This window comes from Nomia melanderi, chromosome 1 (assembly GCF_051020985.1).
Source record: "Nomia melanderi isolate GNS246 chromosome 1, iyNomMela1, whole genome shotgun sequence".
NCBI lineage: Eukaryota > Metazoa > Arthropoda > Insecta > Hymenoptera > Halictidae > Nomia > Nomia melanderi.
The window spans coordinates 9738987-9763163 of record NC_134999.1 but is presented as its reverse complement, the minus strand read 5'-3'; the positions used below and the strand labels follow the sequence as shown (position 1 = coordinate 9763163).

Below are 24177 nucleotides of genomic sequence, written 5' to 3'. Positions count from 1 at the left end.
ATTGTAAGGTATTATTAAATAGGGTATGTTATAAAATATACTTGGTGTCTTCTAAACATTAGTTGAAAAGTGGTAGGTTTGCACAAGAAAGTGAATGAAAATATTCTACGGGAAAACTGTTTTGTGCGAGGTTTCATCGTCAGAAAAATGAAAATTAAAAAAATCAATTAAAAAATTAATTCTAGGAAAATTATGTTTTACATGTTTAATTTTTGTTTATATAGTAAACATATTTTTATAAAGATCAGGGATAAGGAGAAAGCAACATGGTCCGGTTTATAAGTTGAATAATCGATTATATTTGGTAAAACATTTACAAGGTAATAAGATTTTTTTTCATTTAACGTTACATTTACAGGCAAGGCATCATCAAAGACCGTACCAACTCTACAATAATCGTAGTAATGTATAAGGTTACTTAATAAGAAAAGTATGTACCATCAAATTATCTTTATCGTTACTATCGATATTAATATTACGGTAAGTGCTACTCTTATTATTTTTTTCATCTTTCTCAGGAACAAATACATATTCTTTCTCGATTGATTCTTATGCTTTTATTTTCCATTTGCCTTCGTTAAGTAATATTTATATCTTTAGTCAATATACATCAATTCGCGATTACATTGAACGGTGTTTAGAACTGCATCCCCGTGTAGACGAACAAGAATTACGGGACACGTTTGTCGAAGGTGTCTCCACGCGTTCGTGTGGACGATCGAACAGAAAATGAAAATATAAATACAGTTTAATATCCGTTATGTATATTATGTATAATAACATGTACGTGTATATGCGCGAAAAATGAACAATGAAAAATGCGATTGTATTCCTGTCTCTTTTTGCGTTTCTATTTATGCGTATGCTTGCGTCTCTTGCTTCGGTGTTTCTCGTCACTTTCTTCGTATTCTCGTTTTCCTCTCGGTCCGTTATGAGCGTATCGTGGAGCCGATGCCCGTTCCTATTCATTTTTACTTTCGTTTCGTTTAGGAACGATTTAACACTGAAACTACCAGACAGGTCAAAATAAACTTCCTGGTTCCTTCTTTTACAATCATAGAGAAGGTACAAGCGTTCTCAGAGAAATGATTAAATAAGCTGATTTGGTGATGTACAAATTAAAATATAAATAAAAGGAAATCAATTTGACTGCTCGGTAGTTTTAGTGTTAAGGTGCATTTGTACTATCCGTTTAGTAGGTAATGTTTCAATTTAGACAAACGTCCTGTGTGTATCATATATTTGGTTCAGATGTTCGAGAGTGGAGAAAGGCTGGTCAAAATGATTTACAACTGTCTCCCCGTTTAGGTACATTCCGTAGAAAGGTACGTACAAATGCAGTAGGACCTCGATTAGCCAAATTACTACCTCGCGATCTAGATCGTTCAGAGGTTTGGTTATCCACAAACTCAATAAGTTGGATTATATCTCGAGATATAAGCTCAAGCTCTTAGGGTTTAAGCTTTGAGTTCGAAAAGCTGAATCTTCAATCTTGAAGTCTTTATACTTGAAGACTTGAGTTGTTTTCTATTAACATTGTACGGTATTAACATAACAGCAGACATCGCGATTTTCCAAGCGTAAAGACTTGAACGTTGAAGACTCTTGAGGTTCAAATCGAGCTTTTAAAGCTTCAAGGTTGAATCCTGAAACTTCGAAAACTCAGCTTTTAAGATTGAACCTTGAAGCCTCGAGGACTCGAGCTTTATAGAACTCTAAACCTTCAATACTCAACCTTTAAGGTTGAGTCTTAGAGCTTCGAAGATTCGAGCGTTTAGCAACTCTACCTCAGGATATACCAATGGCTCAGAATGATAGTGTTCTAACATCAATTTCTACGTTCTCTAGAAACAGAAGCTTTTGTGAAATGCCTCAGGACAAATTAAAAACTACTGCGATAATTATTAATATTAATAATTAATAATTAATATTATTAATAACATTGTGATATTAGTATTTAATTAATCCAAGAACATTCCACAGAAACTTTTTTCTCCCAAGAACTCAGAAATAGGAACTAGACCATTATTATTCTAAGTCACTCATAAAATCGAATTTTGCAAGCATGTTTTCAAAATGTTTTCCCGAATTTTTGTTTACATGATTTGTTAGTCACTCAATTAAATTGGACAATCGACATTCTTCTGTATATACTTGCATCTTATCATTCACAAAAATCTTCATCTGAACTGAAACGTTCCATGTCGGAACGGACAGTGTAAACGCACCCTCAGTCGACCGTCGGAATCGTTGCCCCGATTCGCTTCTAGAACAGGCTTCCACCGAGTTCGGTTTTCTCTTACAGCGATCATCGTCGGGTGGAACAGCGAAGAGTTTTACCAGCCGCGAACTAGTTCGAATCGAACTTCGCCAGGCCGGATCACGGATTTTTATGGGTTCACGGATTGCAAAGATCTACGAGAACGAAAGGCAGAAACCTTGACGGAATTTAATCGCTTTGTACGTTAGTTTTAAGCTGCGAGTAACTGTTAAACGCGGCAAATAAAATTCCGTTTTATCTGAGTTCACCGATTCCCGGCTATAAAAATTTGAATTTGCGTAAGACCGCGGGCTATTTACTGCCGGCCACTCTGCTCACTTCGACGCAATGAATTTGTTATTCGACTGCTTACATTATTCAATCGCGCGGCATTTGGATCGATCGGTATGAAAAAGAACATTTGAACGATGTTTGCAAGAAAGTTTCGTAAATATAGAACGAACAATAAGATAACTTTTAGTTTGCGTTAATGGCCGATGGATAAACTGTTAGATTGTTTTTATCATTTTTAATTGTGTACGACATTCGAAATTTATATTCTCGATGGAACTAGTGCAGATACCTAGCAAACAGAATGTTCCCCTTGTGCAAACATAGTGCAGCGATGAAACTAGAGAAACGATCGAACGGTGTAATTGATGATATAACTTACAAACAGCAATTAACACTTTATCTACTGACGTGCATTTAAGAATCGTTTGTAAGTCAGTAGTTAACAGTAGCTGTTGTAATTGCAGACCAATAAGTTATCCTGCGTAATATAATGCTATGATTTTAGTTTAGATTGTTACTTGGAAAAAAATTACTCACCCCCTGTCTTATAATGTTGAATCGGACTGAGAAATTTAATAAATTTTATTTATTTTATAAGAATTTAAGAAATGCAAATATTATTCAGCTAGCATAAATCAAAGGATAGTATTTTCTTTAACTAATTAGTATTTAACTGTTAAGTTTCTCTTACAACCTATATAAAGTTGTTTTCTGAACTGATCGAGAAGATAATTATGAAACAAGGAGTTTATCACATTTTTTATATACGAGCGTAGTTTATTAACAAACTTCTGACGGTAAAAATGTTAAAGTGCCTATGTCTCTTGTAGGAATACTAAACAAGTTTTTTATTATCGTTGAACTATAAAAATTTTATTTTCACGGTAAATGTTTGTAATTCTAATAATAACCGCATCGTCTACCGAGTGTCCAAATTTTTCCGATTAAAAGGAATTAATTCCGATCAATTCTTGAATTATCATCAATATTTAAAATTTCTGTATTTATATATTACAAGCCATCACAAAACTACCACCTATGTTCCATCTGAAATACATAGTTACATATTTCCATCTAAATCTTTCACGATTAAAAAATTAACTCTTTACACTAAAATCCAATTTCGAAAATACTCCCGATAATTCTAAATCACTTGTCAACAAGGAAAGTCAAAAATTCATACGATCGATCGAAATCCTTGGTAATTTATTAAACGAGAACGAATGCCAGAATTATGGTTTACCGCGAGTTTAAGTGGCACAGTAGTTCCCAAAACGAAAATGTTGAATAAAGAAATCATTGAAAACTGAATATTTATTAACCCATTTGCATCATACGACAAAATAGGAAACGTAACCACATCACCACTGTTTGCTAACAATGTAAGGCGCGTGTGTACGCGGTCTAGTGATAGTGGTCACGCAAAATATGCACAAACGTGCGCTAGTGATGCTAACTGGGTCAACCCAATCGCATCATATGCCAAGCTGTACTCGCATAAAGTTTTTTCACCGTAAAAATCATATAATTATATATAAATCATGTAGTCATACATAAATCATATAATCGGATAAAAATGTTTACTGGTTGATTTTACATGATCATTTAAAAATTTTATAGAGCTGCTAAGTACGCCACCTCACTACTAGGGTATTTAAATCAGATACCACTGACACTTATGAGGGTATTGAAATATGATGCAAATGGGTCAATCGACTATTCGAATATTTAGCAATTAAATCCTTGTACCGATCGAAAGTTCAATTCGGGCCTCGTCCACGACTGGTTCCAGAAACTGCGATGCAAAACGAAATCATTCTGACGTATACGAGCACGGGTGCACGCGTGTCCATTACACACGGTGCAATGCATATGAGTCCCGGAGATACATCTAACGCGGTACAACTAGTCCTGTAAAGATACGACGATCCTCTAATGATTATTACATTCGCGTGGAGGAGACGTTCGAATGTAATGGAGGCGTTCCACGGTGCCGCGAAGCGTAGTCTACTTTATTGCGCACGGAGAAAGAGAGACAGAGAGAAGTTCGAAGTGTGTAAAAGACTATTGCACTATACCGAATCACGATAGTAGCTCGATTACCTAGACAACGCCGGCGATCCACGGCAATACGGATTCCACGTGCACTTTGTCTGGCGACGTGCAGTCGACGTAATTAAAAACAACTTTCATCAACCATCAATCAACGTTTAAGGGTTAAAGCTTTTTAATTTGGAACAATTTACGAATATATACATTCCAAAAATTGAAAAGCTACACACATGATTCGTACTATTCATAGAAATTACTCGATTCTGGTGGTTAGTCTCCTCGTTTACAATGAAATTTAATGGACAAAGTTAAATAATTTGGATAAATATGAGAATAAGAAACATTACAAAGAATTCCATAATGAAACAATGGGTTCTGCGTTTACGTGTTCTGAATTTATTTATCCTTTCACTCTTGAGAAAACTATTATGTCCTTTTCCATAAGCATACAATTCTGATAAAAAATTGAAGTGATCACAAAAACTTTAATAAATAACTTATGTTCATTAAAATTTTTTGAATGTATATATTCGAACATGAAAACTATGTAGATTTACTTTATTCCGAATTTGACGAAAATTAAAATCTTTCCGATCCTTAAATGTTGAGCATTGGAGGAAAAATTTCAAACGATCTTCAATCATTGTAATCAAATCTAGTGGCCTTTTAGTAACTAATTATTTGATATATGGGGCGTTTAATAATCAGAAAAATCGTTCGTCGCCGGAGACGCTTGATCGAAATGATCGCCGATCGCTAGGATACGCGTTACACGGGTACTGTTATATCGAATAGACAAGTATCGGGTAAAAACGGGTCGCGTAACGGAAAAGGAAAAGGGGGTGTGACTTCGTTGCGAAAAGGAGGGAGGGGTGGGGGAGCGGGGTGGGAATTTCGCTTGTTTGCCGGGAAAAGTTTGGTGGTTGTTCGTCAACCCTTTCTTTTTCCTAACCGTTCTCCCTCTCCTGTTGGTGGAATGTTTCTCTGAGTTCTCGAGCTCGGTCGTGGTGACCATGGCCATCGATCATCCGCGTGAACATATTTTACAATGTCGCAAACAGTATATACACACAATACGATCCGTATATTTATATATATATACATATACGGTGTGTCCGGTTCAACTAGACGCGCACAGTTGTCTCTTGAACTGATAGAAATGCAGGAATGTTGTTAGTTCAGTTCTTATAAACAACTAACCTAAACCATTCTTTTGTTTATTTGTCACGTTTCGACATGAAATGTTGTCGAGTAACGCTCAGCAATATTCCCATTAATACTTAAAACGTGAAGCATTTATGACAGCGATCTGTGAAATGCAATGTATTGACTGTGAGTATCACAGTGACGCGTTTCTTCTTTTTTGGATTTAATTGAATTTGTTTATATTATTGATCACTTTCTCGTGATCGTTGAAATATTTTTATTGAGGTAAATAAAGTTTCTTTTTAAATATTGGTTAAGTTGAGAAAAGTGAATGAATATTCAATGGTCCACGGAAACTGAACGCGTATTAAATTGTTCCTCGAATTTCGAATATTTTTATCTGAATATTAAGAACCATTAATTTGAACAGTAGTATTTACAATATTAATATTCGTTTTTCAATCATTCGGTTTACAATTTCGAACAACACGCACGTGAAAATGTTGAATAAAATGTTTATTACGTACTTTACTTTATTTACTTTATTTACCCCGTCGATGCGAGTAGAGCAAGGATACAGTTACACAATAATTTCACAAAATAGTCGAATGTAGCGTATATTCAACTTGAAATCGAACAATGTTTCCACAGACAACGTTCCGCCATTTCGAAGCAATTGGAGAAAGAATCGCGGGCACACTGTCAAACCCGCCACACCGTATACAATAATTACAATAATAATAATAATATATATCTATATATATATATATATTCTCTCTTGAAATTTCGTTAAAAGAAACTCGTTCGTCCGCAAGTATTCTTTCACTGTTTCTTTTTTCTCGCGTCGTGATAACGACGAATGCGTATATAAACTATGTACAAAACAACGACAGAATAGAATCAACGCGCGAAACGTCCAGTTTCGCGAAAAAACTAGTTCTCCGACGAAGAAGGCTATCGATCCCTTCTTCGTCCGCGGTACTCGCGAGGTACCGGCAATTCGTAACGAACGGTGTCGTGATGGGATACAATATTAATATAAAAATGGTGGTAGCGAGAAATGGACGAGACACATGACCGTTTGCAACGAACGCAATCGAAAAGAAGGAAAAATCGGTCGGGATAAATTCGATATCTACGGCGGAAGATAACGGACGCGACGCACCCCTAATATCGCGTGTGCTTCTCGAATTTTCTTTTATTTCTTTTTTTCCTTTTAAACGGGTTAAGACGATTCCTTGGTCCGATGGGAACAACAATATCACTCTCTGAATCGAAGTCGCTTAAAACGAATTAAAAAGAAAAAAAAACGAAAGAAATAATAAAACAAAAAGGAAGAAATAAACGCGTGTATATATAGCGCCTACGTATATTATCGTATTAATAATAATCAGTGTTCTTTGGTAACACAGTGATGCGTCCGGAGACCACAAATACGGTTTCAACGTATTGTCCGATCGTGACAAGATGGTCCCGATAAATATGTACAGCTCGAGTCAAGAGCCGTGGATTATAGCGATTGCATAAGTAATAGAAACTTTCTTGCCATTGAATCTGTTGACACCATCAACGAATCTGTCGAGGATTTCGGTGAAATTTGAATGACTAATGGATAGCTGTGTTTAATCTTTACGATACAACGTTTAAAGTATAAAATAACGTCAAAAATGCTAGGATCCTTATAAACTATAAAAAAGTTTGTCCTGGCAGATAGATTAAACAGTAATGCAGTTTAATTTTTTTGGGATGATCAAATCACAACCGATTTTGGGAACTTGAAAGAATATTTCTTTTTTTCTTTGAAGTGTCTTAAGAATAATACTACTCGTAAAGATGGAAATAGTATTAGATTTACATTTGGCAGTACCGTTAACAAAATATACGTTTCCAATGAAACTAACAACTTCATAAATAATTAAAATATAACAATTTTTAGCAAATTAAATTTCTTCACTAAATATAATTATTTCAGGAATGTAACAAACTATTAATTGTTTACGGTATTGCTCGCGAAGTATCGAAATAGTTGAGAATGTCTATTTCTTAAAAATCTGTCAGTAGTAACGAAAGTTTTTATGGGCCAAAACGTAAATGAACAAAAAACATAAAACTAATCATTTATCCAATTATTAACCTATTTCTTTAATTTTTCATACAATTCTCATAAGATTTCAATAACCTTCGAACCAATAAATTCTCAAATTAATCAATCTAAAGCGAAAAATTTTGTTCGTTCACCTCCCAAAGAAGAGAAAATCACGAAAAATCGAATTGGACAGAATAAATAATTTATTTGCCCACAAATATTTCAAATTACACTCTAAAAAAAATACTAAATGTTCTCAAAACATTTGCATAACCGAACAGACAAAAGGATCCTCAACAAATTCCCCCGAGTGCGTCTTCAAAGCACTATTTCTCAATAAAACAAATACATTGAGACACCCCTGCAGTGTCAGCTCAACGAAGAAAATATAAAAGAACACGTCCGACTGCATTAATCCACGATCATCGACGGAACCTGCACGATTCAAGTACTATGCTCTCTGCCGCGCCATCGTGGCCGGTCTATCGTACGAATAATTATCAATTAACTTCCTCGTTTGATCACCGTTCCCCGGTGAACAAAAAAAAAACAGAAGAAAGAGAACCCAGCCATCTTGTCCCGCGACCTATTTATATACACGAGTCTACGCGCGAACGTATGCGTTGCGCGCATGAATCTATATACACGTGTATCCCGCGCAGCGTCCGCTTTCAAGCAAATCCTCGCTTCCTTCCGTGCTCAATCGCCAGCTGAATCGGACGTCGACGTTCGTCTCGCGACGTCCAGTCGTATATACACGCGATGTGCCGTTACTCGGTGTTGCCGCAAGCTTGGAACAAAGGAAACCAACGAACAAAACCAAAAACGAGAATAAAAATAAGAAAAACGAAATGCCTGCTTGGAGCGTACAGATATCGCGCGAATGATCCTTGCCGCGGTTGTAGCTAGACGACGCGCGGTCCGATCGGTAAGGATCACTCGAGCCAGCGTTTTCTAACGTGGTCATTGCAGAATCGGGGAAAAAATGTTCGCGTGACTCATCGAGACCTAAGAAAACACCGAAACGATTTATCAGTTGAAGGCGTCCAGGACAATACCGGAGCCTCTCGCACGCACTCTCACACACGCGGTCTCGATACCTCTCGAGTTAAGCTTAAGCTTATCGGTAGTTAAGTAAATATTTTGTAAATCCTCTCTATGTACACCCTGTTTGAATAGTTCCCTTAAAGTCTAGTCTTAAAACTCCGCGTTTTCAGCGCGCTCGTTTCGCGTGGAACTCTGTGTTCACCGAGAGAGAAACGTCCCAGCCTGCGCCCCGGAGGCTGACGACATAGGAGATCCCGAGGATCATCTCCTACCGCTTTCAACCTCCACCGCTAAGACTTAATTCACCGTGAACGGTAGTTCGGGGCGGAGCGTTCGTTACCGCGTGTCGGAGAAAAAATCCGTAGTTTCTGGCGTCGTCTACCGTTCCGAAGATAATTCCCTCGGGGCAGCGGCGTCCGCTAGTTTTCTGTTAGGTAAACACGGCGGTGGTCTCGGAAATGTTTCTTAATGGAGGATAAGAGAAACTCTTGTTACCGACTGTCGGTAATTAGCGGCATCACTCATGCCGTCGTCGAAGTCTCCGGGCTAGGAGATCAGATAGCCGTTTGAACGACACTTCTGCTTTTTCCCCCTTGCTTCTTTTCCTTTCTTCGTCCTGCATTCTTCTTCCTTTTTTCTCTTTTCCGTCCTCAACCCGGCCGAACTTACGAACTAATTTGCTGGCCACTTGCTACGTAAATATAGCTCTATGGTTGCTGGAGCAGTAATTGCTCGAGCTCGTCAGCGGACCTCAGCAAGAACGCTGCGGACTCTCGATATCCGGTAATCAATTGCCTGACCGCGGTCATTTCTGTTGCGTTCAGCTTGTGGCTCAGCAGTGGCTTCGTGTTCTTCATGCTCAGGTCAGTTGGTCCTGGAAGAATGATAAGTGTTTCGATTAAATTCGGTTTATTCGTTTTTAAGCGATTTCAAGCGGACTTTAGTATGTTTGAGAAGGAGCAGTTTGGAGGACGGAACTTGGTTCCTGGGAACTGTAGGATTGACTCTTAAATTTGCATAGATTTGTTTTAAAACAAACTAGATAACTACAATCATTGTTATCTTCACTGGAATATATTCCTTGAAATTAGGTCTAAATGTAGATACAAGAACGACTTATGGAAATGAACTGTATTTGTTAATAAAAGCAATTATATGCAAACTTGGTAAACTTCCACTCAAAGTTATTAATCAATCCGATAGAACACTTCGGTGTGGTAAAAATATTTTTACAGGTGTGGTTTCAAATGAAATTAAATGCCTTGAGTAATGAAGTTTGCTTAACCGTTTATGCCCACTCCGTATTTTAAATCACCGTTTTTATTAACATGTCAATCAACTAAATACATTCAGACCTTTTTTTATCATTTAAATTTGACTCGAGGTATCACTACGTATATTTATGCTGCAACGGTTGCAAGAAACATTTACGTACAGCACGTGCGTTACTTGAACAGTCTCGGAGCAGTTTGAATAAAAATGCCAACAAAAAATGGGAGTGATATAATTTAGTTTATAAAGGATTAAAGCGATTATAAACGACTCTACGTAAAATTGAAGCTGATACGTGGATGATTAAAATGGAGTAATACAGTTAACGAAAAAAACAATTTTTTAACAAAGATTTCAAGAATTTTTTTGTAAGAAACAATATTCAAATCAAAATGTTTTACAAAAGTGCGAAATTAAATTAATCATGTGTAATGAATTTAAAACATTACATAAAAAATGCTTAGCATTTGTTAAAATTTGTTTAGTATTAAATACTTAATTGATCTTGGTTATATAAAGTGAATTAATTGTAAAATAATCTTAATTAAAAGCAGTAATATTTTGTCAAAAATCGTTATATCGAATTTGTTAACAACATTCTTTGATCAAATGAAGCACGGTGAGTCGCTTCAAGCCAGCAAAGGATCATCTCCACCTTATCGATCAGCTGTCTAGACAATTACGTAAAGACATGTGTTGTAATATGCTTTTTTAATTTCTCACTTCTTCCTTTCTCGTGGTTCTAGCAGATGGAGCAGCATTACAACACAAATTTTAACACAAGATATTTCTCACGCAATATTTCCTTTAAAATTGGTCTAACATTTACTTTGATCATCGGATCAAATTGCATAAATAATCAAATAAATTTTCCCAACAAAACAGAAAGTGAACAGTCAAAATTTCTCCCAGAAACTGTTCTCTTAACTTTCCCGAATCTCATAGATCCAACAAAATTCAGTTCCTTCAATGCATCAGCAAGAAAACCGGTGTCCATATCCATATAAAAAATCTCATTTGCATTTCAAATGATAATTGATCAGAGAAACAAAACAAATTGCTTATTCTACGTCTACCTTTACTTCGAAGCATTACAATTAGCAACAGAAAAATTCAATTCGTACTCGAAATAATCGAGCTCATATTCGTTAAATCTCATTAGAAGTCCTCGCCACGAGTCTGACACGATATCGTATAGCAATGGGTTAACAAAATTACAAATGAACCTACGAATCAAAAAGGGACAACCGTTTCCACGTACTCGTGGACGAAAACGAAACTAAAAGGTGAGCACGCAAGCGAAATAATAAAGAACACCGATAATCAATATTACTTTGTGTACCGTTGCTCAGAAGGCCCGACGTGAAGCTCTGGGTCGGGTACAATCCTGCGGACAGTGTTGGCGGCACTGTCGTCGGTCCTGCACGCTGGAACGCCTGGCTGAAGTTCGGTCTGTACATCGCCGTCGGTGCACCGCCGCTGGCAACACCATTAACGGCCGAGGAGCTGACTATCGTTGCCTGGCTGAAAAACGCGAGCGAGATTCGTGTTAACGATAAGGTGTAGCATTGATTAGCTCCGCCTGGGTTCCGCCTCCGGCGCTCATTCTCTCTATCCTTCTCTTTCTCTCTCTCTCTTTTTCTCATTCCCTCGGTCGCTCTCTTTCTCTTTTCCCCGTCGCTCGGTTTTTCGTTAGCCGCGACCTTTGACCAGCTACGCGACGGCTTTTATCTACGATTCTCGTCTTCGGCTCGGTTGTTACTTGCAGATCGGTGAATGAGAGATCACTGGGCGCGAGAATGAACGCTGCGCGGCCGGGAATTGATTACGAGCGAAGAGCGTAATTTTCGCGCGCCTAGCTGACGATCGACCGCCGATTCCCGCGCAATAGATTCCGCGAATCTTTATCTCGCGGCTGATCACGAGGACGCAGTTTCTAGATCGCTTCTCTGTTTTTCTTTCTAGGATTCTGCCACTTTTTTCATTGTTAATCGAATGTGAGGGGAATGTTGTAACGTCGCGAGATACTTTTGGTTGGTCTTTTATCCGAGATTGTTCGATAGATGGAATGCAGGTTTAATACGGTATTTTGATAATTCAAATATTCATCGTTATTAATAAAATATTTCTTTTTGTTCGATGAAATACTGGATGACAGTTTTTCATTCTGTTTGTAGAGAGCCGTGACTTGGTTCTTTAAGAATGTTTAAAATAGGTGATCTGAACATGTGATTTATACTCGAAATGAATTGCTCTTCATTGCTAAGTTTGAATTTTTATTTAAATATAATTTTGAAACACTAACAGTAACATATACAAAGTAATCAATGATAAATAGAAACGATCGTAGTATTTAGATTCTTTTAATAATATACACCTCTAATCTGAAGAAAAAGGAGGCAGAAAAAAGAAAACTAGAACTGCATATTTTAACCCTTTACACTCAACATTTCCAATGCGATATTAAAATATAGCAAACGGTTGAAGAAAAAATTTGCTAAAAATAATGCAGATACATCGTTGCACTTACGAACAGACGATTTATATGAAAGTAAACATTTTAATACTAACGATCAACTCTTTTCTATTTCACCTTTTCTCTAACTCTACCTGAGTCCTACATACAGAGACGTCGAATAACGCCACACGCCCTATACACGCCATATATTTTTGACTAACCAAAGTTCGTAGTACTGACCTCATGAGACTCTTGTTATCCGCCGGTGTGAGCAGCTTCGACGCTGGCGCTAGAGACAGGGGTGTAGAAGAGAGGGTGCTACTCGGCAAGTTCGCCAAGCTGGTTAACGGTGCTAGGGACGTTAACGATGTCGGCGGTGTATCTTCCCTCTTGCCCGGAAGTGATTTCACCGGTGTACTCGAGAAATGCTCCAAACTTGACCGGACATCCGTTTGCTGCAACCAGAACGTGATCTTAGCTACCCTCGCATTGTGAATTCGCAAGGAAAAATAGCGGCTATCTTTTCCGCTTTCATATTTGTTCCAAGACGAACATTCAACCTTCTTGGATTTTGGGTTCAAGGGACCATTCTGGTAAAACGTTCTTAAACGTAAATATATTTGGATTAGAAGAAGCGATTCTTATAAAGATTGTAACTGTATATTTTTGATAAATTGTTGTGAGTTAACTGGAGAGTAGAATTACTTGAAAGTATATATAATTGTCTATTCTCATTTTAAAAATCGAATTAATATGAGGAAACTGAAATAAATGTGATAAATTTTTATTAATGTACACGTTGAAGTGTCAGTAATTAGAATACGTTCAGATCTGTAGGTTGGATATTTAAATAGTTATTACTGAGAACGAAAGGAACTCTATTTGTTGCAGAGATTTGAAATTATATCTGTGATCATTTTTTTATTCAGAATATAAAATAAAATTTAATCAATTACTTAAATGAGATATATATTAAATTAATAAGTTTAAGAGTTTGTTGAAAATATCATATTCTTTAGAATATTTTCGTAAACTCAATGGTTAAACGTTTTAATATTATTCAAGAATAAACTGACACCGAAGTGATCATTTTATAATTGTACATTTAACAATGGTATAGAAATCATAGTCGGATCTATTCAAATCTCAGTCAGGGCACGACTTTTGGCTCGCTCGGTAAATGGACCATAATCGTAACATTTCGCTGGCTCCGCTGATTGGCTCGGTCGTGGCAACCCCCACCACTGGTAGCACGCGAGAAACAATTATCACACGCTCGACAATTTTTTCGTATTCTGACCTAATTTCCGCTATTGACGATCGAGAATCATTTTGACGCAGTTCTCTTGCGAAAACCTACCGAAATTAGCTCTTGTGTCAATATTAGCAACCAAAAATTATTTACCATGTTTGATAAACTGCGTATCGAGATACTAAAATTGATGCTATTTAGATACATCGAAAATACAGTTACGATTCTTTTTCAATTTTTTAAAATACTATTTGAATTTTCACAATTTATCAAGTACTATTGTATATAGGACACAATTTGACATAAGATAAATACAAAATGAAAAGGTTTTAAAAAATATATAACACTGGCAGAATTTTGCAGCAAATACAGAAAAACAAAACCGTTAACCTGTTATATCGTATTTACATTTATTCTAAAGCATAACAATGGATAACAGAACAACAATATTTAATTTCAATTCAAAAGAATTGAATGACATTTATATTGATTAAATTGTATTTAAAATCTTCGCCATCTGACACGGTTTAATTGTATAATGGAAATTGAAATATTATTTTATTAGCCAAACAGTGCCACTTTACCTTTTAATGCAACGTTCACACTATGATACGTAAATATCATAAATAAATACACTAAGAAATGTTAAAAACTCGAACATATACATATTATTTAATAAACAAGCCGCAGAACTTTATGCGAATTTCAATTTTTAAGAATACTATTGGGAAAACAGAATTACAACAGAAAATGGTTTTTCTATTAAATATTGTAAAGAACACTACACGTTATAGATTTTATCTATTTTTTCGCGTCATATGTATTCTCTGTAATTGAGCACTCCAAAATTTCCCATAAACGCATTAAAGTCTACTAATAAACATGAATCCAGTAAAACGAAATTTACACATTCTACAAAAATACAAACTGACCAGTCAATCTAAATAACTCGTCACACACGTCACGAACAGTGACGCAAAAATCAACGAAAACTAGAACCACTGAAAACCATAGTCAAAAAAGATCACGTGGCAGGGTGACATACCTGCTGAATCTGTACGCGATCGTACACCTGCTTGTGCACCACCCTCAAATTTTTCTTCCTCATGTTTACTACAGCCCTCGGTTACAACCTCATACTACCCTCCACCGATCACCACCCGAAGAAAATCCCTCTCACAAGGACCACCACCGCGAAACTCTCAACAATCCACAGAAAACGCGGGGCCGATCACTGCCACCCACTCAACTCCATCGAGCCGACGTATCTCGAATTCGCGGGATCACCAAAACACCACGTGGGTACGGCGGCAGCCAATATTGTACCACGAATACGCGATCAACGAAAAAATCCATCGAACGACCACCGCGATCACCTTTCTTTCACACCTGTCCCCGGGGAATCCTCTAAAGTTAGCAAAAACTCCGAGAAAGGAAGTTCGATCGGAAGAAGGGGCGAAACGGAAGGGAAAAGAAACTGAAAGAAAAAGAGAAACAACGGGAGAAGAAGAGAGATCGAGACCAGATGTGGCGGGCAGAGACGTTCGGGCGTGAGTAAGCCGGCTCTTGCGGGCAAGGAAATTAATTCGTGGAAAGGGACGCGGCGAAAGAAAGGGGAGGAACGAAATCGAGAGAAAGAAAGACCGAGGGGGCGCGCCTCGCGGACAAGCGGCGAGGGCTGGCGCGACGGAGGGCCGGGGCGGAGAGACGGCGAGTCGGGAGCCGTGGCACGGAGGAATGAAATCGTCAAGAGAGAGGAGGAACGGATGTAGGGAGGTGTTTTTATGAAAGGCGAGCAGTGTGCGTTGACGTCAATTATATAGGTGGCCACGGCAGATAGCCGTCGCGTCCGTGCACGAACCCCGGTCTTCTCCTTAATGGGTTAGGTTTAGGTCGTCGGAGAGGTTATCGGTCTCTTCCCTCTCCTCCCACCTACCCTCCATCTCCGTCGCCCTCGCGTGTTTCGCTCTCCACCGTTCGCTTAGGGATTTTCAACCGTAGATAAGTCGAAACGAGAAACCAAGTTTCTAGCTTCTTGGCTGACTCGATAGGGGAAGCCCGAGCAAGGGTTGGGTCTGGGGGTTGGACGTGCGCTATTCAGCAGGTCAGAGGGAGGATTAGGTGTGCCAACGACACGCCGCTGCGACGTGGACCTGGAGGAACTCCGACGTCAGAGTACGCCGTTGCCTGGGACACTCGGAAAACTCGGCTCTCCGCGCGTTTCCTTGATCTCGGTGAACGAACCGGAGATAGCCGGGATCCGCCCGGGGAAGCGGTTCCTGGGTGTATCTGCGAAGTTTTGGTTGGATGGTCGGCTGTAACGGTGCTCGAGTGGGACTGCTGGGTTTGGAGTCAATGATTAGTTTGATATTTGGGCTGGTGCGGTGGGTGGGTTGGCTTCAGTCGAGAGCTTTGTGACTGTGAATTTTCATTTGACGATTGGATGTTAATTAGTTATATGAAAGATTCATTGAATTGTTTAGTGTGTTTTCTTAGGTATTGTTTGTCTTTGGTAATTGCTATTGGGTTTTAAATGTTCTTCTTACTGTAGGTTGTTTGTCTAGTAATTTTGCAGTGGATGTAGGTAGACGAAGCTATTTCGGGTTGATACGATGATTTCGAATTTTTGTGTAATTGTGAAATTTATTTAGCGACAATATCTTTGCTAGCAATTTAGTAATTCTATAATAAAGAATTGTATGCTTTTAACTAATAATATTCTTTATCGAGTATGTAATGTGATTATTGCGAATGTTAAGCACGTAAAAAAGTTGAATGCTCTATTTGACCTGGCGAAATTATACATGGAAGTTAGAAGAAATAGTACTTGCTCTTTAATCCGCATGGCAAGTATGTTGATTAATCTGCTGTGATTCATACATACTTGGAAGAATATATTAGTCTTTGTAGACGCGCAGTTGTTATGCTTGAGCTACCAAGAGGTGTTCAGAAAGAAGAAGCTTTATTCTTGAATTATGTTTCTTCAAGTTTCTTATTAAAAAAGATATGTAAATAGATTTCATGCTGAAACCTTAAACTCCAATAAACAAATTTCACTGAACTTATTAGATGAAAATAAGAAGAAAATTATGTACGAATAAATGATCCAATAAATCAAGATTTTAAGATAGCAGAAAGACAATGAGAAATAAAATTCAACTACCATATTTTCTCATTACAATTTTTCATCTTTAACTTAAAGTACCGTCCGAACTCACTACTTCTCTACTTTACTACCTTCACTACTTCTTTCCCAAGCATTAATAAAAAAGCACAAATACCGAAAAATACAATAATTCCCAAAACCAAAATCTTCAACCCCCGGAATCCACCTTAACCCTAATATTGGCAACCTACATAATTCCAATCATTTATATAATCAAAAATATTCTAACCCTAAAACCGAAATAAACGCAGAAATTTTGTCTATCAACATAAGGGTTAACCAACACTATCCTCAAAACCCTCGCGACTAAACAAGTAGAGAAAGGATCGCAGGGTTTTCGGCGCGGCTCAGTCGAATGGCGTAAAAGGTTAATTGGAATTTCAACCGGGTCCCGTATTATGACACGGCCAGTCGGGGATCGAGGCTTGTTGACGTCTCCTGACGGAGAGCCGTTTCAATTTTTCCGTCGTCGGTCCGCAGCACGCGTGGAACGTGGTCAGTGTGTGTGCGCGTTGCAACAGAGTGGGAGACGTGCGCAACCCGAGGGGTTATCAGCGGCCTCGCCGCGCGGCGCGTACCTATATCAATCCTAGTCTCTTCGTTTCACGTATCGTACGCGGCTCGGAGAGATCGTTGCGCAGGAGAGCCGGGAGCCGCTCTCGGATTTCTACGCGCGATAATTTTATGACCGTAAGCACGAGAGAACCGGCCCCGCTTTTATGGAAAACTTTATCGGCATCCACGGGCGTTGCGTCACGAGGTCGATCGGGGGACTCTCCTCGATCGTGATCCGCTGGATCCTCGGACGATTTCGCTGGTGGGTGTCGATCAACAAACCTCCCGCCCCCCCTACTCGTTTTCTCCGAAGCTTCATTTCCTGGTTCCACGGTTCGAGATGTACACCGAACCTCCATTTACGCAGCACTTTTTTTACGCGGCACAATTTTAACGCTGAATTTACTCTTGTAAGATATCATTATTTCTTTTGTTAACCCCTTGCCCTATGATTTCTTTCTCAACTTTGATTGATACGACTACTTTGTCATGAATAATTTATTGGGAAAAGAGAAAAATTCTAGGCATTCTCCATGTATATTTTTACTTGTAAGTATAATAATCGATTGCAGGAGAATAATATTTACTTTGACTTCGAGTGAATTGAGTAATATTTATGTTCGTTAAATTAGATTGAAAATTCTCACAAGTGTAACGCTTGTTCTAAACTAAGGGGTTAAGTTATGTGAGATAGATATGTGTATCTGAAACTTATACCAGCTTTTTTCCAATATTTTGTTTCCCTTTTTATTGGCTGACTTCATTCACGCGATTTTCATTCGCGTATCCGAATCCGCGTGGAACGTATACTTCGCGTAAATACAGGGACGGGTGTACAGAACGCGTTGGAATGACGTATACGGTTGGGCTTATTTGACAAATTAATCCTTATAGCGTCGACCAACGATAGATAGTTATTGGCAATATTTAGTTTATCGAATTGGAAAAGAACATTACAAAATAAAGGGAAAATAAAGAATTCCACGTGCGTTTTAATACTGGAGAGTTGTCTCACAACGCGGATAGTTATTCTCCATCGTATACATGATATACTGACTCATCATATTGCTCTTATGAATTAAATACTATAAAAAAAATCAATAAAGAAGAGGAAAACAGAAAATATCTTACAAACGAAAAGTCGTACAATTTGCATAGTTTTGACAAGAACTATAATAATTTAATTTTTTGGCAGTAAACGAAATACATTTGCCAGAAAATGATATTAGAGATAAGACCAAACGAATGAATTAAGCGAAGAGGAAACCATAGAACGTGTTCTTTTCATACTAATTTTACTCACCGTTGCGGCTGGAAGAGTTGGCATAGGCTGTGACACAGGCTCCAGACCGATTCTCATGCGTTTCGCGTTGTCGCTCTCATTTTCGCAGGCCGTTGCCAAAATTTGCTCAGCCTGCACGGAGGTCAAGTGTGCCGGAGTGGGCCTCGCCTAAAAAGAAATGCTTGCGTCACGTGATCGTCGCATGCCGAAAACTCGAACTTGACTCAGGCCTCAGGAATTCTTGTGCTTTTTGCGGCCAACCTTTCACAGTTCACAGAAAACACGTCTGACGGAAACAAGTCAACGATACTTTGAAAAAATAATCAACCAACAAATCCACCGCTTTTCCTCAATACATTTCCCGGTGCTTCAAACTTCATTTTCTAAAGTGCAATAATAAAATAATACAGAGTTTCGAACGTAACAAATCGGTATATTTTATTTTAAAAGATATAAAAAATTCCCTAAAAACAAAATAAATTAATAGCAAAGCCTAATACAAAGAATCGATTACATTTCAACAAGGAAAACGTTTCTGCGAACGCAAAATGTTACAAATTCGAAATTAATCGACTACTACTTTCATTACCTGTCACATTAGCAACTGCAAAGACTTCGTTTCAATCAAACCACAACTCACTGCTACCATTTCATAACACATTCTATAATCTCTCTATACCTCTACAATCTCACACCATCACGTTTTCAATCTATAAAACTGTTACCAAACACGTAGAAAACGAATCTCCGTTCATTTTCCAGTGGAAACATACAGGCCTCTAAATTCAACTCATTCGAAATTCGAACTTACCGCGTCCCAAGGCGCGCCCTCCCGGCCCCGTTTGTTCCTCCGACAGCTCTTCAGGTACGTTCTGATCCTCTTCCTGGCCCTCTCCGCGAACTCTGGGAACTGTCTGGTGCAGCTGTCGATGATCGCCTGTATTTTCTCCTTGGGTTGCTTCGAGATCGGCACGATGCGGTCCAGGTTCTCGTCGACGAACAGCCTGACGAACATCTGTAAAGGCGCGGGTCGCGGGCCGGCCGCCGCGGTGGAAATGAATTAAAACGGTGCGCCTCGTTGGGGAAGGAATTAAGAATTTCGCGGCAGTGGGGAGCGCGTCGGGCTTCTATTAAACTAATTGTAATTAATAAAGGAGCTAGCTGCTCCCGGTGGCCAGGCTCACGGCCATCTGCGGGCCACCGTCGGATTTTAGGTTCAGAGCGCGAAATGAACGGTGGCAAGAAGAAAATAGGGGCAAGGGAGCTAAAAGAAGAGAATGAGCGGCAAGGAGCGGAAGCGTGCCGCCGCGACGCTGGTTTCATAAAATTTTACGATAATTGAGGCTTTTTCGGGGGAAAGTCCGATGCCAGCCGGCAGCAGTTTCATTGGATCTTTCCCCGTGGATTTTTCCCTTTAGGCAGGTTTCCTTGCCGCTGCGAACGCGCGAACAAGTTCGTACTCCTTTTTACGCGGTTACCGCTGGTAATGGCGGCCGCAATAAACTCGCCGTTTCCGGTTTAATGCGGCTCGCGTGGAAGGAAATGGTAAGAACCCGTGCGCGCCGGACGGATTCGATTTCAGGTGTTGCGCGTTCCTCGGGGACGTTTAACTCGGGATAATTAAATGGAAGTAATTGGTAGTAAACGGTATATAATACCCGGGAAACACGCTATTCCACGTCGATGTTTTAGGCGCCGTTCCCGTTTTATTGATTCGATGTTTAGAAGATAATGCACGGAACATGGAAAAGGGTTTCCGGCGGTTTTTCGTGGCGACGAAATAGCCGTTAATGTTGTCGAAGCAGCTTGCGATAGGGAAGTGTGATTATTTTGGAGAATCGTTATTCGTAATCGTTATAAAATGAATTGGAATATTGATTTAAAGATTCTGTAGAGAATAACTTCAAGGAGTGATAGATAATGGATACCTATAAAGGAATTTGTTCTTCTGTGTATTATACGTTGAGTCATACTACTTGACTATACTTGTTGACAATTCTTATAACAATAAATCTAATCAAACCGTTACCGCAATGTAATATAATTAAAATATGAGACAAAGAACCTTTGCAGACGTTTCCAACGATTGTTTCAATTTCAAGAATTTTGTTTTAAATAGTTCCGGGTCGATTTAGACATTTCCAATTCCTTCGTAGAATGAACGTAAATTCGTTAACCCGTTGTCTTCCAATATTTTTATCAACTATCTTCTCTAACGCTGCAATACTTCAACAATTAATCAGAGGAAGAAGAACTCTATAGACTCTAATCTTACATCTTCTGTAAGGATTAAATCCACATAAGAGAAAAGCAATACTAAATATCGACTTTGAACACCAAAAGCAATATATTCATCGAACTCAGTTTGAAAACTTCACGAGTTCCACTCCATGTTATAAGACGAAGGGTTATCCGACGCGGTCCCTGCTTCCAGTTCTCCTTCGTCCCGAAAAGAAACCGGCCGCGAGAATTGCTCGGAACGGGGACTCACGTTGAAAGCCTTCAGACGCTCCGGGTCATGATGTCTGGGATCGAGCCTCTCGTCGGCATCCTCGTCGTCGTCGTCCTCGTCCTCTTTATTGCCGCTGCTGCTGGTCTCGTCGTGAGCGCTCCCCGTCCCTTCGCCGCCGGGCGGGCTGGACTCGCGGTCGCGATCCGACCGCGAGGGCGTCGCGGATGATCCTGGCGGCGGTGTCTTCTTTAGTCCCATCGCGTAGGAGGCCCACAAAGATGCCATGTCCTCGCCACCGACGCCGGCCACGGCGCCCAAATTCGGAACTGTACCGGCTGGCATGTCCACCAAATCTGAGGAGCCGTTTCTCGAGTCTAAAATGATCGGAAACGAGATTTTATTTTCATTTTCTGGTAACTGTTAATCCTTTGGGTACTTAGGTATTATACGGACTATTTTTGTTCGCTAACTGAAGGTTAGGTCAGTCGTTTCGGTTAAGTCTGGGCTAGTATTTGTTTAATATTATGATACGTTATTAATATTTATTATTATTATCATTACTATTATTATTTATATGCATCAATGGTTTATTCCCTCTGAAACGGATTAAACCAAGTTTCGAAGTACTGCCTATTGTTCATTTTTTAGAGAGGACGAGACTATTCGAGTTGTTTTCAGGATTATGGTTATTATTATTCCTTGTATCTTTATTATTATTATTATTATTATTATTAATATTTTATTTCTTAGAAACGAAGGTAGTTCCTATAACACGAAGGTACCACTCTTTGTACTTCAGAAGCGAGTTTCAGTCGCCATGCGATTCGATGCAGTAAAATTATAAAATAAGATATCCAACGTCAAATATTATATGATGCATTAACACATGAAACGTTGGAGCAGAACAAGTCTGTTCTTGAATCTATGATTTTTCCCTGCTTTGGAAAGTATCTGTGATGTACCATTAGAAAGTAACGCGCATTTATACTTGTTTTACTAATAATTATACTGTAATTACGCATTATGCTACGAAAAACACACGGCCGATAATGTATCGACAATAAAACTACCTGTCGGGTCGCGTGACCCATTCCTCGTGTTTTCTTTTTGTAATTATTAAAAAGACAACAAATATTTCTCTAAGAAATTATTAAAGAAACTGATTTAGCACAATGCATTGCTTCGACAGATGCACTCTCGGAGTTGCTATAGGGGAATTTCAAAAACTCAATTTAACTGCTCGGTAGTTTTAGCGTTAATAATTCTTCAATCTTTATTTAAAATAAGATGATCAACATTTACGAACCCATACAATGGAATAAAGGAAATTGTCATAGGTCTGAGTTTATATGTATAAAATTCCACCACCCGATCATTTGCTGCAATTATCCATTTTACCGGGGCGAATTGCGGCGTCCGCGTACAGCAAAACAAAGCTCGTCGTTTCGTATTCGCATGAACGCAACCAACCGCGTTACGTAAACTCAGCGTTACATCGTGAACTTTTTTTTCTACGTCCGCGACGGTGTCTGTCAACTTGTTGCGCCCGCTTCGCGAAGACAATACAAATAACTTCCTGGCGGCCCGTGAAACTTGCCCCGCGCTGCCGAGCCGCGGACTCCCTTCGAATCCACGCTTCGTAACCCCGCTAAATAAATCGATGAGACGGTGTTTACTGCCAGCGACGTAACGGGAAAATGTTACAACGCTCTTATCCGGGTCAGTTATCATAAAATCGAACCAGGGAATTTTCGAATATAGCGGGGCCTCGACTATCCGAATCGATCAAGCGATACAACGACGCTGGGGTAATCGAGTTCCTTGGGTCAAGTCGAACCCTTTGTGTCTCGAGGATACCTTCGGTGCCGTTTTTATTAAAATGCTGTCGCGCAGCAAGTACGGTTAAATTTGTGATTTTTCATTTAACTTGTGTACTTGCGAATTTAATTTGACTTCTTTATGCGTTTAGTTTGTGTTATTTAAATAGTGTTAGAATGTTTTTGAATAAAGATAGATTCTAGAAAAATTTAATATTATAATTTGTTACATAAGGAATAATAGAAAAACAAAAATTGGAAATGAATAATAAGTGTATTTAAAAAAATATTAGTTTAAAGATTAATGGATTGCTTTATGGGAAATTATAGAATGAAAAATTGAAACAGAGATCGTATTAATGATGTATAATTATATTGTAGTGTTTGAAAAGAGACCATCGATTATTTTATATTGTTCTTTACGCCAGGGGATAAGTGCTCGAATAATTTGTATGAAACGAATAATTTGTATGATAATAAACAATAAACTGTAAATTAAACAAGATTTATACGGTATACGTTAATCATTTCCACAGTCATATCACTTTAACATATTTTTCATCCAGTTTTACATTAATAATATTATCATCAACTACCAGGTGTAATATTTTCCCTTCATTCTCTTCATTTCACTGTTTTCTCCGTCCTCTTTTTAAATTATCTTTAACGATTTTAAGAACACAAAGAAACAACAATGAAGTTCAGAAATGATTGAATGGCGCTGTACAATTCTTGACCAGTGATGAAATAAATTACCCTCTCTTTTTTCTGTGATTGGATTGGAAAATCTCCACCGGTTCGGTGAATCAAGAAATAACGAGACCGTGGGCGGTATTTATGCGGCGATATAACAACGATGAACGCGAACCACTTTTCGATCGCGCGACAACGTTGATTAGGGACTATCGAAGCAACGTTTCAGTTCGTCATGCTGATATCTGAGCATGACCATTAGAGTTATCCCAATTTATGATACGGGTACGACAGAATGAACACCGTTTCCGACACGTTCATGGTGTAAATGCTCGAACAACTGTG

At 38.7% G+C, this 24177-nt stretch overlaps 1 protein-coding gene across 3 annotated transcripts in view; it reads right to left on the bottom strand.

Annotated features, from left to right (window-relative positions):
- Nucleotides 1-281: 281 nt before the first annotated feature.
- The window catches only part of LOC116427698 (uncharacterized), a 118384-nt gene continuing 94488 nt past the window's right edge, over nt 282-24177 (bottom strand). For 2 of the 3 annotated variants that reach the window (XM_031978356.2, XM_076372937.1), the window contains 6 exons: nt 21362-21696; nt 19682-19885; nt 18892-19038; nt 12856-13070; nt 11491-11681; nt 282-9759 (listed from right to left, as the gene is read on the bottom strand). In XM_031978356.2, the coding sequence (XP_031834216.1) occupies nt 9593-9759; nt 11491-11681; nt 12856-13070; nt 18892-19038; nt 19682-19885; nt 21362-21696 (1259 nt within the window). In that variant the 3' untranslated portion in view covers nt 282-9592. The remainder of the gene's footprint in view (nt 9760-11490; nt 11682-12855; nt 13071-18891; nt 19039-19681; nt 19886-21361; nt 21697-24177) is intronic. The other variant, XM_031978357.2, reaches the window with a different exon arrangement.